At 37.1% G+C, this 16458-nt stretch overlaps 1 protein-coding gene across 1 annotated transcript in view; it reads right to left on the bottom strand.

The window, feature by feature from the left end:
* LOC104623571 (unconventional myosin-XVI-like) overlaps window positions 1-16458 on the bottom strand; it is a gene marked incomplete at both ends in the record, with an annotated part of 123630 nt that overhangs the window by 14934 nt on the left and 92238 nt on the right. The window contains 4 exons of the mRNA XM_010290702.1: window positions 7500-7705; window positions 7936-8016; window positions 12511-12686; window positions 15426-15501. Coding sequence (XP_010289004.1) covers window positions 7500-7705; window positions 7936-8016; window positions 12511-12686; window positions 15426-15501 — 539 coding nt within the window. The remainder of the gene's footprint in view (window positions 1-7499; window positions 7706-7935; window positions 8017-12510; window positions 12687-15425; window positions 15502-16458) is intronic.

Genomic DNA, 16458 nt, shown 5'->3' on the forward strand with positions numbered 1-16458 from the left:
GAAGAAAAGTGGTCTAATAGTGTACCTCCAACCTGCACTTGACACTGTCTTACCAGTTAGCACAAAAAACTGCTTATAATCCAAGTTGCATGTCTGCATATGGATAGGTAAAACCAAAGATTAAAATGATGCCATTTAAGCCATTTTTAAAGATAATTGAAAATGGTAAATCATAACATTCTAGTCACTTATCTCTTGCAACAACACTGTAAGAGTACATGTTCTCCTTCACAGTACGAAATTTTCTCTGCTGTTCCTTGAGCTGCAACAGAAGGCAGGATGGGAACTCCATGATGGAAAACACAAGACTGAGATGAAAGAGTTAAACCCAGAAAAGACAGTCTAGAAACCTGAGAGACAGTAATGAAATTCCAAGAAACACTCAAAAAGTGCAGAAATAAAGACAAGGAATAGCACGCTAGTTATTGGGCTTTCTGAACAACAAGTTTTTTCTCATAGAAATCTTGCAATTCTCACCAGCTAAACTGGTAGGAAAGGCTAATACAGATGTCTTATTTCAGGACCTGTGCAACTGGACCTTGCAGTCTCCATTGCGAAGCAGTGTCCCAGACACAGGAAATATGTGTGATGTGAACCTCAGTCTTCATATATTCACCCTTGACTAAGGAAACTGAAACACAGGCAGAGCAAAGCACTGAGTATAGTTCAGCAACTTGGTAAACCACATTAGAGAAGGAAGAGAGAGGAAAATTTAATTTTCATTTCTAATCCAATTTGCAAACACTAACGGTAGAGAAACGTTAGTAGAGAAGAATGGTACCAAAATAAAATTATTATTCAGAATGGGTGAAACAGAGCTACTTACTGCCTCATTTTTACCTGAACATGCCCGAACAGCTGTATTCTGGTATTTCACTGAGCAAGAAATATAAGTTCACCTCATTACTCTAGATGGGTCCTTGATCACTATCATTATTTTTAAAAATTTATAATCTGAATGGCTTTTACAGGTCTTCCTTGAGCACCAAGTGAGGTGGATGACACGGAAGTCAGCCAGGATCCATTTTATTAATTGATGCAAATAGATTATGTTCTAGATATTAAGCTTGTACAACCCGTCTCTGTGCCCCAGAGAGTTTCTGAGCCCTATTGTTCTACACTGGTAATAAGAGCACACACTGATACTTACTTTTTTGCTGTTGCACCGAATACCAAAAACATAACAAATTACTATGTTCCCACTAAATTGCTCTTTGTATATCTTGGGTGGAATTACCCTCATTTTAAGTAAGGTATCAAAATGCTAAATGCTGGAAAGAAACAGACATTTGCAGACAGTTCCTACTTCCATGGTTATTTTACTGTTTTCTTTCTTCCAGGGAAAAGATATTTGAGGATATTTTACCTATGCATTCAATTTGGGCTGCAAATTGGAAACTTTGAACTCTTTACAACATTCATTGTGCCACTGCCTTGACTATAAAGTAAAGCTAGAGTTTCAAAATCTAGCCTACTGAGAATAATTCTGAAGATATTAATACAAAATACATGGGTAAAGTTTTCGAGGAGTCTAAAATGCATATTACTCAAGGCTTTCTATTTTGAAGATAAGATAAAAACTGATTTCTGTCTGTCTGCTCAAAGAACTTTAGAAATTGAGCCAACACTGCAGGCAAATTCAGCAGAAACACTGCAGCTGGAGTTGGCAAATCCACTGAAATCACATATATCATTTCATAATTATATTGGTGCTGCCTGTTTTTTCAGCATTTAATAGCATCTGACCTTATTAATTCCCATTTTTATTATATATTCATTGACAGTAACTGTCACAGCTTCCACTTAAGAACCAGAATTTGCACAAGATTTCTCTTCTGATGAACAAACTTTCATGATTGAGGGTTTCACCTAACAGCTGTCAACTTTTACTTTGATAATACAGAAGCAAAGCCAGTAAATCCAAAAAGGACAGCGATAGAAATAATGATTAAGCTTTGTCGCCCAGAAAGAAGTGCTCTTGCAAAATATGACCTTTCCTTAGCTGGTGTCTTTCTTTAGCCATTGTAAGAGTTCAAATGTGACTCAAATATATGCTAAAGACCAGCCATATTAATCCCTAGTTAGATATTAATAAAAATTTATTCAAATTCATCCAATTAAGAAAGCAATCGTATTGTCTGTATCACTGACAGGTTTTCTGATATTCTACCTCTTCACCACAAAGGCCCCTAATTCAAACATTCTCTCTTTTTATTAGCGAGCAAAAAAAAAAAATGTTTTAAATCTTTTGTTAATTAACTTTTTTTAACTCTGACCACATACCTATAAGATAAGGAGACCCTGAAAGTAAATGCATGAAAACTGCAGAGAAAATGGAAGAGGGCAGCAATTCACTATCTTTTGGGAATTCAGGTTGGGAGCTGGGTCACAAGTCCTCTTTGATTTTGCACAGTACTTTCAGAGCTACCATTAATATCCTTTACTTCTTAAGCCAGGTGAGCCAGGGAGAACTGCGTAGTACATTCACTGCATTGCACATTCAGCTCTAGAAAAACGAGATTTGTTTGCATCACTACTATAAAACACTTCGCAGCTGAGCTAAGCTTTGTAGTTCACAGCTTTGTGATCCACAAGGCTGTGAACCACACAGCTGCATCCACCGAAACAGCCTATCAGCGGGACTCCGAGACACAAACTGACGGTGAAAGTCTTACAGTTATGGGGGTACCTCCCACAAGCACCCTTCTGGGGATAAATTTTGCTACCTCTAAGTTTTATTCTTGGATTGATAGTTCATAGGGTCACACTTATCAACTGTACCAGGATAGCAGGATATCTTGTGTGCTCCCTCTTTGGGGCCACATGGTGTGATGGATGCACTCAACCCCTTAACCAAACTAGCAGTAATTTGGTACAGGCTCTAAAGCAGATAAAGGCCTGAGCCATAGCCGGGCCAAAAGCTCCTCTAGTTTCAATCTGTTCTCTGAAAAAAACACAAAGGAGCAGAGTGACTCAGTGATCACCGGTGCATATGAGCTTGGAACACCGATCATGCGATTAACAGAGGAATGGCTTTTCCAGGACTCATTTATCAAGGAACAAAGAAAGTTGTGGGTACAAGGAGTCTCATGCATACCTTTCCCGTCGCATGTAATTTGACTATGAGCCAACAACCCCTTTATTCCACAAATACGACAGCCTAAATGAGCCTTCTTGGAGCTCTCCCTGCTAGGCAGCGTGGCTGCGTGGAGGTGATCTCCCCTTGAGCTGGGACACCCCTCAGGGCTTCTTGTTGAGGCAGAGAGGCCTTTTACCAATGGCAAATCTTTGGTAAGCAACCGATGTTGCCCATAACCTCGTAGTATGGTAACTTTGATGTTGGTAACCTTCATTTGTACCTTGGTAACTTTGATTTTGTCTTGGTAACTGATTTGTGCCTTGATAGTTTTGAATCACTGTTCAAACGATTGTGCCACACAGTAACAGAGTGAACCTTGCCACTGAACTTCATGAAGTCGCACTTTTACAACATCGTATTAAAACCGCTTTTGCTAATACCTTTGCCAGTGGTTCTTTAAGCAATCTCAATTCCCCATTTGCAACAAATTGGTGTAGTCAGCAGGACCCTAAATCAGGATTTGCGACACACAGTCAAATTGCTAGTTAGCATGACTCAAATGGGGAGGAAACCCTCCTCTTGAAAAGAGAAAACCTGCATGAAAATCAGGAGTCCTTACTGGTATTTAGCATTTAGAAACAAGGACAGCACAGAGCACAACAGAATAATACAAAAATTACTTATATTTCTATTTCTTACAAAACATTCAAGAAAAAATTAAGATGTAGGCAAATTTCATTATTCTCAGGTGCATCCATCATTGAGTTAGGAGATGGAAAACTATTTTTTCTTTCTCCCTCTGTGTTTCTCTGGTGTCTGCTGTCAAGGTCTTTCTCCCCATAGTAATGGGGAGTAATTCCTTTGCTCCTTGGGGCAAGCCATGGGGAAGCTAAACTTTTTCAGCCCAGTAAGAGCACTCAGTAAGAGCATTCACTTGTTTACAGTTTCATACAGTGAATAAAGAACAATTCTTTCATCTTCCCATGTGTTTTTTTTCCTGAGTTTTCTGTCCCCCCATCTCAGTATAATCAATATAATATTAAACAAATGCACTTAGTCCCTACTTAAAAAAAAAGAAAGAAAAAGAAAAAAGCATCATCCTCATTCACTGTGATAGAGGCTATATTTTATCCATGAGCTTCTGAGTATGATGGCTCCTTTCAGATGTGAAAGCATGACAGAAAGTGGAGGCCCTATCTGTTGGTATATAATTCTGTACTTGAAGGTAATCAGCAAGGCCTCATTGTCCTTGAGATCCTCTTCAGGCTCATGATCCTTCCTTAATTATGAGGTTTTAACTAAGCTTCTAACTATGCATCTCTAATGAGAGTAATAGTTTTTTTCTGTTTGGTTTTTTTGGTTTGTTTTTTCTTTTCTTCTTGGTTCCAGGATATCTCAGAGTAGAGTCTGTTCACGTACACACCAGTATCACTGTAGTCTGTTATGATCACTACTTGTCCTAACTGACATTTTACATTTTACCTGTTTGTGTGGTATTTGTATTAGTTTGGGATTGAGGGACCCTAAGTGAAACTTAAGTTGATGTCTTTTTTTCTCTCTTTTGCAACTTGAAGAATAATAATCAGTACCTCAGAGAGAGAGGTTTAGACTCTTGAGCAGCAACCTGACTGCTCTGCAAGAAGCAGCTCTTGGAAAGCATTGCACTCAGTAGCTCAGTGACTGTGCTCAAAGGCTGCCCGAATGCATATCAGTGCAACCACTGCTGCCCATGTAGGGGCTGGAAATCACAGACCATTCTGATCCACGCAAAAGAAGTAGAAGAGCCACGATGGAGGAAAAATAATTGCAGAAATAGAGAAGATACTATTTTTCCAAGTGTTAGAACACTAGAAATGCTATTTTGACACCAAAGGAAATAAAAACTTGAAAGGTGAGAAAGTCTATCAACTTCAGGTCTATATGCATATATGGAAATCTGAAAAAATAATTTCTCATTCCAATCAATTAATAGCAGGACAAGACCAACAAAGCAAATCCAGTCTACAGGAACATTGACAAAACTAATTATACGGTTTCCAAAACCATCCTGTCCAGTCACTGAGAAACAGAGAGATGTAGTACAAGTAGCAGTTTTTTAGAAGAGTTTTCAGAAAGGCAGCTCATAATCTGAATTCAAAAATTCTTTATTCTTTCTTACCTGGCTAAAAGAATATAGCATTAAGAATTGACAGTACTTTCGAACTGCAATCTAATACTATCATTTCTGCTTAAAAATTTTGTACTTTTCATCCAATAACAGAACAAATAGCCACACCCTTGCACCATCTGAAATGAAAAGAATTATCCAAATACACTGAATGTGAATATGAATGTTAACTGGTCATGGTGAGTAAAGTAGAGAATTCGCATGTTCTGCTGTTCAAAGTAGGATAAACTTTGGCCTGTGTGACAGAAATGGCTACTGTAAAAAGCCTTACAACGCTGATGGTTCCTTGCGGTACTGCTGGGACAAGAGCTCTGTGTTCCTATTTGTACACAAATCTAAAAATCAGTTAGCGTCAAGAGATGTGTGCAGAGTGATTATCGCTGACTTCTGAGTAGCTTCAACATATATTCACAGGGAATATTATAAAATAAACTTCATTTTCAGTGGCACCATGCCAGCACCACCAGTGTTTAACTCATTTTATGTATAATAATACAATTAATAGGACCTGGTGCAAATAGGTAAAAAGACAGGGACTCAGCTGCAAAGAACCTATAAAGATAATTTATAGGCGGAGGAAAAGGGATAAAGACAGACAGTAACAAAACTCGCACACTTTAAAATAATAGCATAAATACTGCTGGCATCATGTTGGGTTTTGTTGCTATTCTTGTTTTACTGCCATTACTGCAAGTAAGTATTTATTGTGAGATACCAGATGTCCTCTGGTACAAATTTGTCCTTTTAGGTACAAATTTGTCTTTGGGATGTACTTGAAGGAGTGGAGGAAAAATACTGAAATTATATTTAAATCTTCAAACATTCTTAAATAAAGTTTCTCCAAAAAAGACAACATGCTGGACTCGTGCTTATACTGTTAGAGCGAACACGCATGGGACCGTTCTCTTGCACCGAAGCCAACTGAATAAAATGACCTTTGTACGTATGGTTACTCTCTCTTACCCTCCACAAGAGAGCAGCTACCTCCACACTGCCCGCCAGAAAGGGTCCCAGGCCTGTGCCACCCCCCAGCCTGTATCGGGAATCGCAGTGACAAAAGCTAGGTGGCAAGGATCAAATCGCTGCCAGGAACCGTTGCGAGGATTTAGCAGTAGAAAAGATTGCATGGGTTTGTGCCCATGCAATAGTCCCTCGAAGTGTTCAAGTCTGTAATATAGAAACGCCTATACAGGGATTGCCCCTACCACTGCTGAAGGTGAAAGCAGCCCGCGTTCCCAAATCTCCCATTACCAGCATCTTCTCCTCAACCAGCCTGCACTTCTGGATTCATGCTGCTGGATGAGTATTGTGGTAGGACAGACATGGCTTACTTTTGAAACACGTGGGATTATAAACTCCTATACTCCTGCACTTTTTTAATATTTACAGAATCGCCAGGGAGAATATGATCCTGTCCAAGCAGTAATTTCCTGCTTTTTCCAAGAAGGCAACTGAAAGTTTAGATGTGTGTAAACAGCTCATGTTCTCGTGCTGTTATTCAGAAGTAAACTACTACAAGGCAAGATCATGACTGCTTGATACATCAGTCAAGGAGTAGAACATGCAGAGAGGAGGAACATGTGCTATGTGCATGAGGCTGCCAACCAAACATCTCTTGGACAAGAAGTGCTCTTTCTTTGCTGAAGCAATTGAGAATATGAGCGAGTCAAAACACCGAAACTAAACTGGGGGTGGGGGGAAAAGAGTTCCTTCAGCCATCAGCAGTGACATACATCTTTTTGTCTTTTCACATTAATTCAAAATTCCACTAATTTCTAACAAGAATAATAAAAATGGAGTTGTGGTATGAGCATTAATAACTCATCACCATGCAGAAACAAATCCTAGCGTATGAAATACAAATACTGAACCCATGACACCTACACTGATAAACTTAAAAAATTAAACTATTTCTCATTCTGCTTTTTCATTACCTGGAGACAACATGAAATATTTTGTATTTTATAAATTGTATAAATAGCATAAATGATAAAAATATAACTATTTTATGGAGTTATGTTTTTTAATTGAATACATTTTGCTGATGATCTTTATAAATATATTTCCACAAAGATCATAATTCCTTCAATTAAAAATAGCAAGCCTACAACCGTTGCTGGCAGACATGGTTTTTCTCTGAAGAAAGTCTGAAAGGCTCATCAGCAAAACAACACCACAAGCACTACCAGAACATTACAAAAGACTTTGTACTGTAGGTAAGAAAAAGTTTTCATGAAATTTAAAAGAATTTACCTTGACAAGAAGTCTGTGAAAGAGAGACGTATTGGATATCCATGTCGTATGATTTTGACCATGTCTAGGACACCAATGTACTGCAGCTGAGCAGACACATAAAAATTGTCAAAAGTATCTGGCAACTTGGAGTTATTAGGCTTTATACAATGAACAGAATGTGGCGTGCAGTTCTGCAGCTTCCCAATAATATCTGTGAGTGATTTCTGTAGGAAAAAAATCAATTATCAATCATTATTATGTAGCAAAAACAATTGCTCAACACATATGCTTTTCCTAACCTTTTAACATCATTTTCTCAAAAGGCTTGACCGGGCCATACAAGTGGCTTTCTCAAGCATATGGTTTTTATTTCTTCCACTGCAATGTGTAGAGACTAATCCTGCCTTTATTTTATTTTTTTTTTTAAGTTTCTGTCCAGAAGATGTTCACTAACCCTGAGCTGTATTGCCACAGTAGTTGGGCCCCCTCGTTCCAGTCTCTGAAGAAATGAAGATGTTCCTTTCTTTTTCAACAACTGTGGGGGAGAAAAGCACACACATAATACCTTTATCTCAAGATGGGCAGTAAACTTTCTTTTTCATTCTTACACAATTTACTAACAAAGGCAAACATTTATACAAATACTATAACACAGACAATGATTTGAGTTTCAGAAAGAATTGGAAAAGTGGATAAATATCCTCAAGTATCTGCAGAGCCATGACTGGCAAGAAAATTTTTATTTCGAAAACAGCTGTATAGCATTGGAAAGATAAAATAACTTTTCCAAATAACTGGGCAAAGCAATATGATCTGGAACTCTAATGCAGAAGCAGAACCTGTAAGCAGAACTTGTGCAGTTAGTATCCCATACGGTCTGCCTATAAGTAGCATAATTCTGTAACTCTCTAAAAGGTTCCTTATGTCTTTGGCAGGTGCTTAAGTGAGTAAATGTAAGCACAAATCATTAAAAAAATCTTGAAGGCAAAACAGTAATACTAATATTTTAAAAAACCTTCTCTTTTCTTCCTGCACAAGTGCACACAGGTAACCTTTTTTCTTTTCTTTTTTAACCAGTTTTCACACATTATAGACATAAATTATCAAAAACTTTGTATCTAGTCAGAACCAATGTTTCTTATACATTAGAGTTGGAAGTGGGGAACAAATTCATTTTTTGCACTTCTACGTCCTATCTTTGAGACTAAAATGGCAATAATAATCCTAAAAGTGGTCCCAGAAATTAGTGGGTTTTTGTTACATTTTCTATGGGAAGGCTGGCAAAATTATTGCATTACAGCATTCAGCCAAGCTCTTATTCAGCCAAACCTCTGTATCAATGACAACCTTTTCATCTCTGACTTTTTTTCATTGCCTTTCTCCAGTCCACATACCCCATAAAACTCCCTTTCTATCAAGTCAGCATGTTTTGGCCTACTCCTGTCTTTTTCCAGTTGCATCAAAAAAGTGTACATTTCCTCAGCTTGGCCCACTCAAGCCAAAATCCATTAAAAATATTGCAGTGCAAGCAATTGTCTACTCACTATACTAAAATTTGAAGCTTTTTTTTACTTCAAATCTCACTTACTAGGTTGCTATAAGATTTTAAAGGCAAATTCATCCCCAACTTCAAAACGGAAAAGTAAAAGAGATCTACTTGTTCCAGGTCTTCTCATAACAAGAACCACTAGCATGCCGATGACATTTCTCAGTTAAAGTTTACAAAATAATTGAGGAATATAGCTAAAATACAGTTTTCTCCACTTGACAGATAATGCACTCAGCCTTTCCTCCTGACAGATTAAGTCACTAGTTCAAGACCATTTCCAGAGTTAGTGGAAGAGCCAGGAACAATGCTTTGGATGCTAAAGTTCCTGCCTGCTGTCCTGTGTTGCATACTTCTTCCCATGGGAAAGAAGTGTTTGCTTCAGAACACGGGAGAGAAAAGAAAGGGTACAAGACAAAGACAAAAAACTGAATTTAATTTACACTCTCCAAACTTGGACATCTTCAGCTATGCGCTAAGGAACAAGACTGCATCACTGAAGGTGTACTTCTCTATACAGCTTTGCATTGGAAAACCTTGGACCTCTAATCTACAGAAAAAAATGCATATGTGTAACTTTGTAACCTCTGTTAAGAAGCTAGAACCTCCTCCTAAAACTTCTCTTTACCAGCAGAATATTTTAAAGTTTTAACCAGAAGACATGCCAAAAGCTTTTCAATAGATGAGTTCTTCAACTAACAGACAATGAAGCAGAGTGTTCATAAAGAGAAACAACATAAAGTCAATGGAAAGAAAAGCCTTCTGTTAGTGATGTGCATTCATATGACTAGACTTCTACTGCATGAAATCTGAAACCCACTGATTTTTCCAAAGGAAGTGAGGAGAAGGCAACAGGGCCAAAATATGCACTAGGAAAAGATTACAGAAAAACAAGGGAGCAAGAGCTGATCTGAGCAAAAGAGTTGTGAGAGTATCAGTGAAGAATGTTCTATTTTATTTGAAAATGGGACGAAGCCTTCATTAAGTCACAGAGACTTGAGCTGGCATCCCCAAATTCCTATGACTCTTTATGTGCTCCAAAATTCTGTCCAGCTATTAGATCTGTTCACGTTTCCCTTAGGATGGATACACTGTTCACTTGGACCCTACTACAGGTAGAGTGGTGAGTTCAATGAGGTAGACCATCCTTACCTGTGACAGCAACCTCAAAATCAAGTAAAGAGTCATTTATGGAAAGGTAAACAGGTAATTACATGGCAATACACAGAGAAACCTATAATTATATAACCTAGCAAGTAGCTAGGACTGCAGATGACAAGGTGAAAGGGGAGGGGGATCACAGCAAACTCCTATCTGACCTCTGAAAGTGTCTACTTCTCTTCCCTGGATAGGGTGGAGTCTAGATGACTACCCATACACAGCAACATGAATACCTTCCATTTTGCATTTCTCACAGCCTACAATATGATGTATGTTGCAACTCAAATTTCAGATATAAAAGGAATGCCAGTCTCTGGTTGATAATTCTTGTCTTAATGTCCCTCTTTCTCCACCCCACCCTTTATTTTTTTTTCTCTTTATTGCCTTTACCCTCAGGATAAACTCCAATAAAAATGAAGTGGTTATGGTTTTCCAATATATAGTCATTTTAACTCTAAGCTGATAAGAAATGCCCCTTACATTGCGTTTCTAATTGCAATAACAACAACAAAACAACAAACCCAACATTATTCCAGCCCATCACAGTGAATTTTCAAGGCTAGACTGGAAAAGGGAAGAAATTATTTGGGACAGCACAGTTATAGGCGTGAGTTCCACGTGAGATCCACAAAAGATTTTAAGCACTTACCCAATTCCAGCTCCTGCATCAGGTGCCTATTCCAATATAGAATGTTCTCTTTTTTGCCACCGGAACAACTTAAATATCTAAAGTTCTGCTTCCATCCTGCAGGGCAGCACAGTGCCTTGCTCAAGTTAGGCCAACTTAGAATCTACGAACTAAGTGGTATTCTGTCTCACCAGCGCAGCTCTTCTCAAAGCCTGCCTTTGAGAAGCCAAGCCATCCTTGCCTCTGTAGGCAGATGAAGGATGAAGCTCTTCCCACCTTCCACCTAATACCTAAAAGCATAGAGCATTCTCACTGAATCTAGAATTTCTGACTTAATTTATCACACTTCCCAGAGGAATTTGAGTATATCTTCTATCTCTCAAGAGAGTAACTCCAGGTTAAAAGCTATGCTGGACTGGTCAAAAACCTGATAGTTTCAGAGATACCAGTTGTGTGGTGTTTCCCCCTGGCTTGATGAGGCTTCTAACTTAGACATGCTTTTCATACTTCCTTCCATGTATGGGACTAGGATCTTTTTCACAGCCTTAGGAAGCTTCCTCTAGGAAGCAGTTACTATAGTGGAAAGGCACCTAAAGGCACCTTGTGATGCCTCAGCTGTTTGCTAAACATAGCCTTAAACCAACACCATTCACTTCAACTTAAGTTTTTCCACTGAGATTACTGACAAGAACAGTAGACAGGAATTATGCTGCTATCAGCAGGGGGACTATAAGGAAACTCCTATTGCTATTCTATGGATGTACTTGCCTAAAGCCTTCTACAATGACACATGAGAGCAGGTTCCTTAATCCCATGACAGAATCAATTTTATGCAGCTGTAAGCCAAAAATAGAGTTGTAGGATTCAAGAAGCCTGGTGAGGCAGCTGATGTATTGTGAGAACTACTTGCTTCTTTTCTAGAAGAAGGAGGAATTCCAAAGCTCTGTCAAGAATGGACTCAATAAACCATGTTATATCTCGTCAAAGAGAGATGTTCCAAGTGACATGAACAATTAATTTTCTGATAGCCTCCCAAGTCCCTCCGCCTTTCTTTTTTTTTACTTTTTTGGCTGTCTTAGCTAGCAGAAAAAGAGAGGAATTCAGAAATGGAGAGAGTTTGATATGATTTCAGATTGACTGGGAAGATTTACATGCAAGTGACCATTTAAAATAACAATGTTTTCCAAAATGTACAGTGTTGATCTTCATACAAAACCACACAAACTATCTTTTGCAAGCAAGAAATCTTCTCAGGTTAACACAATAAAGACTGAGGTTTTATTTTTGCACTTCCTATGTCTTAATTTACTTAACTGTTCATCATAAAGACAGCCAAGGAGACAAAGCAAAGAAGTGTTCCTATACAGCAAAAAATCAGTGCTATTGCTTCCACTGCTAAGCCCTGGGACCATAAAATCATGAAATGATTCAGGCTTGGAGGCATCTCATCATCTGGCCCAACCTCCGGCTCAGAGGGTCCAAGAAAAAGGTTCTTGAACCAGCATTATTAGTGGTAGTAAATTATAACCTGTTAGTTCTCACTATGACTTTAGTGTTGATATTATGATTGTTTTATAGTTTTAATAGTTTAAGAGCTATAGAGAATGAAGCAGAGAACAAGGAGCTTTCAGCAATGACAAAGTAACTGAGAAAAATCGTCAAGGAGCAAAGAGCAGAGAGACCTAAATTCTTACCTTGCTGAGCTCAATATATTTCTTTGCTTCTCCACTTGCACAGGCTACTGATGTTTTTTTACTCAGCAAAGCTGCTTTACACCCTTTGATTTTAAGGGAATGATATGGAGGAACAAGTGATCCAGTTTGTGTCAGCTTGGACTGGAACAATTGATTGATGAGTACATTTTCACTGGCTGGGAAAAAAAGAAGAAATTAATGCATGAAGATAAAATATAGGTTAGAAAATTCTATATCTATTGTATTTGGAAGTAAAAAGACATACAGTAGGAGATAGAATTAAATAAGTAAACTTAAAACAAACCAATAAACTATTATATTATGTTAGTTATCAAAGCATTCAACATCCAAGAATGTCAGCCATCAGTAACACTATTTTTAAACACATTCAGGTCCTGTGCTGAACAAAACCAGGCAGGAAACAACACTTTCAGACTGTCATCTGTCTAAATTTAATTACTTATGTGATAACCACCTCTGAATTTTGTTCCAGTGCATACTCCCAATTTATCCATTTAAAAAAGCAATATGAGAGATGCATTCTTCACAACATTTACCTAACATGTAGTATTTAGAAATGATCAAGGCACCTGGCAGAAATAAATTATAGACACTCACTGCACCAAAGAAAAATAATTATATAAAACACAATATGGAAAGGGATGGGGAAACAAAAGACAAGGTGAAGGACAGAACTGCAGCAAGCTGGGTTCACATTTCTCTACATCAAGACCACACTTACAAACATTTACAGAAAAAAGACGATGCCATATATATGTTTGATGCAGTGGTGATAATTAGTACAAAACAAATACACTTCCAAGAGGTGTTTTTAAAAATAAAAATTCAAACTTTAAGATAGATAGGATACTTTGTACTAATTTCAGTCAAGTTATCATTTATGACATTATGGTCATGGGCTTTTTAAGATGAACATGATAATTACATGCTCTTTGTACTGCCACAGCACAAATAAGTATTAAAAACCTGTTGTGTGATATTACCCATCCTTAATTTTTATTACTTTTTTTAAGCACTAACAAACTGACATTATGATCACACTCATCATGTGAATAAAACAAATGAAAAAACAGAAAGATGAATGGAATAAGCATTATAAATAATGTCATCAAGTTTAACACAGCAAGTAGAAATCCTCAGCTTGCTCCTCCATAGCTGTCTAAAGATATATTTACTAGATGCTTAAATGCAGTAGATGTGTTTCCCTTTTTCTGTGGAGGTTACTATTCCTTACTTAACAGGAATAATGCAATTATGGGGAAGATAGTAAAGCAGATAATTGAAACAAGTTTAGCACAATCAGTGGACATAGTAAACCTCCATATTTTTAAAAGAAGGATAAATGTAATAAGTAGCATTAGGAAAGACATTAAAACTATGTCCTTCCAACTAAAACAGGTAAAACCTATGTCAGTAGTCTCTCCTGGTTTATTTGTTGGACAAGTACGCTTCACATTCCTACACATATATGCAAATTACTTTAACATTGTTAGCATATTTAAAAGTTTTGATTAAGGAAAATAAATTCAATGAAATTCAAAGGAAGCATGCACTTAAGGTATATGTCTACATAACTTATGAAAATGATCCTGAAGGAAATATGTCACTGACAATCAATACGTTTTAAGCCTGAGTCACTTAAAAAAGAAGGAACGTAGCCCTTAAACGAGTTACATGATTGTAAATTTTCTGCTTTCAGAATTTTCCCATTAATTGTAATTGTTATTATTATGACTTCTTAATTATATATACACTCACTCTCAACATATCAAACATTTTATATCCAATCCAATCCTCTGTTCCTCCCTTTTAACAGTTGCATAGCTGATTACACACAATAGCAAAGAAAGTACAAAAAGAGACTACATGAAAGAATGGAAGAATGCTCTCTCTTGTAGAACATGCTGGAAGTTTCCACACCTTCTTATACTCTTTGGCAGTTTATCATGTGAATTCCAAGTGGCGAGAACTGGGATGGCTCTAAAACTATAATCAATATGATTATATTCAAGATCAATTCTTCCATTTCTTTCTTCATCCTTAACGTACACTCTTTGACTTTAAAATACATCAATTATATTGCTAGGGCGTTTAGCTAATTTCACAGCAAAATTGTTAAAAACCCAATACATTGTAACAGCAGGGCTGATTTGGAAGACAAATATGACCTTCAAAAGACCTCTATTTCTATAGGAAGAAATATAAGTATATAATATATTAAGTTAATATATTCAACTACTCTGCAATAGTTGGAGAAAAGAAAAATAACTTCTCAGGACACACTGACATTTCCCTGCGGAAAATGTTTTGGTTTTCTTCACAGAAAGGGTAAATGATAGAGGTTTTAAATAATCTAATTATGAATCATTAATTAATAAACCGGGATGCTTTATTATTAGACATAATTATATCATATGCACATGGAAAGGTATTTAATTTTGTATTTCAATGGACATTTGTATCTATTCACTGAAAAACATAAGAACTCCCACAAGTTCCTACTTTTAGAAAGATACTCAAGCAGTGAAGCACATCCTACTGCAGTCTCTATGATTTTGGGAGCCTTGTTTATACTTTCCCTATTTGTGGGGCTTATTTTTGTTTTAATTAATACTCAATAATTTCTTTAAGTCATACTCATCTATCACACTATACCTTCTTGTTCTTTATATCACATCACGTGAAGATGCTTTATGTTCATGAACTCTAAAAGTTTTCTAAATTAGAGCAAATTTCAAACAATGTGTACATACTTCAAAAAGATGAGGGTGATCTTTTTTACTGTAAATAAAATACACAAAAATTACTCTTAAAACTAAAACGAAAATTAAAGTCAAGTCATAATGTCTTAATTTCTAACAACAACAACAGGAACCACAAAACCATTTACTTACTTTTCATTACAAATATCAGATTTTGTGAAAGGGTATCTTTATTTTTTTCTATCGCACCAGCAATTTCATAAGTAACCTATAATAAAATATTGTGACATCATTAGTAATGACCGATGCATCTTTTAAAATCTTGCAGCAGTAGAAATGAACCTGTGTTTTTTTCCACTCAACAGCTACAGGTTGGCATGAGGTAGTGTCTTTTTCCTTACATAGTGCAACAATATTAACCAGAAGAACTGGTGGTAGAACATTGTGTATCTCTGTAAGTATACAGAAATTTCATCAGACTGATTCTAAAACATTTCCACAATGCAATAGTTTGAAACAAAAGTGTAGTGTAGAGCAGAAGACAGTGACCTAAATATCACTTTCACTGTAGGATGAGTGAGTTGCTCCCAGATCACAAATCTCCTTGTGAACCAGAAACTGTCCACACTGACCATGACAACTCTCATGGAGCAATCTGAGTCCCAGCTCATACTCAAGACAAGTTACAGATATTTATATGTCCTTTGAAGGCAAGTTCAGTCTATAGGTTTAGGTTATGTACAAATCCCATTTACCTTTCCAACAACTATGCACATACGGATTTTGGACCACCTTAGTTGACTGATGTCGCAATTTCAAGAGCAGACAGTTGGAGTGTCATTCCATCTGTTGTCTGACTGCAGATAAACTCTAATACATGTGGTGGGCACTCTGAGAAGTGAGCAAAACTCAAGGCTCTAGCCAGAGTTCCTGAGGGTACATCCAAAATGAAGAAATATGACTGAGTGGCAGTTTTAACATTGAGCCCATTCCAGGAGACACTGTATAGAAAAGCAACACTATGACCAAAAAGCAGTCACTGAGCCCAGGTTGAGGGTTTTTTTTTTTTTTTTTTTACTTTTTATGGGGTTGAAAGACAAACAACTAATTAATTTACAGGCTTTAGAAATAAACAGCTCTAGCTTGCACGGTAGTAGAACTCAAAAGGAAATTTTAAGTCAAAAGGAAGAAAATTATACATTGTAGAAGTTCCAGGATTAGGCAG

The sequence above is a fragment of the Phaethon lepturus genome, unplaced genomic scaffold (assembly GCF_000687285.1).
Source record: "Phaethon lepturus isolate BGI_N335 unplaced genomic scaffold, ASM68728v1 scaffold3987, whole genome shotgun sequence".
Taxonomy (NCBI): Eukaryota; Metazoa; Chordata; class Aves; order Phaethontiformes; family Phaethontidae; genus Phaethon; species Phaethon lepturus.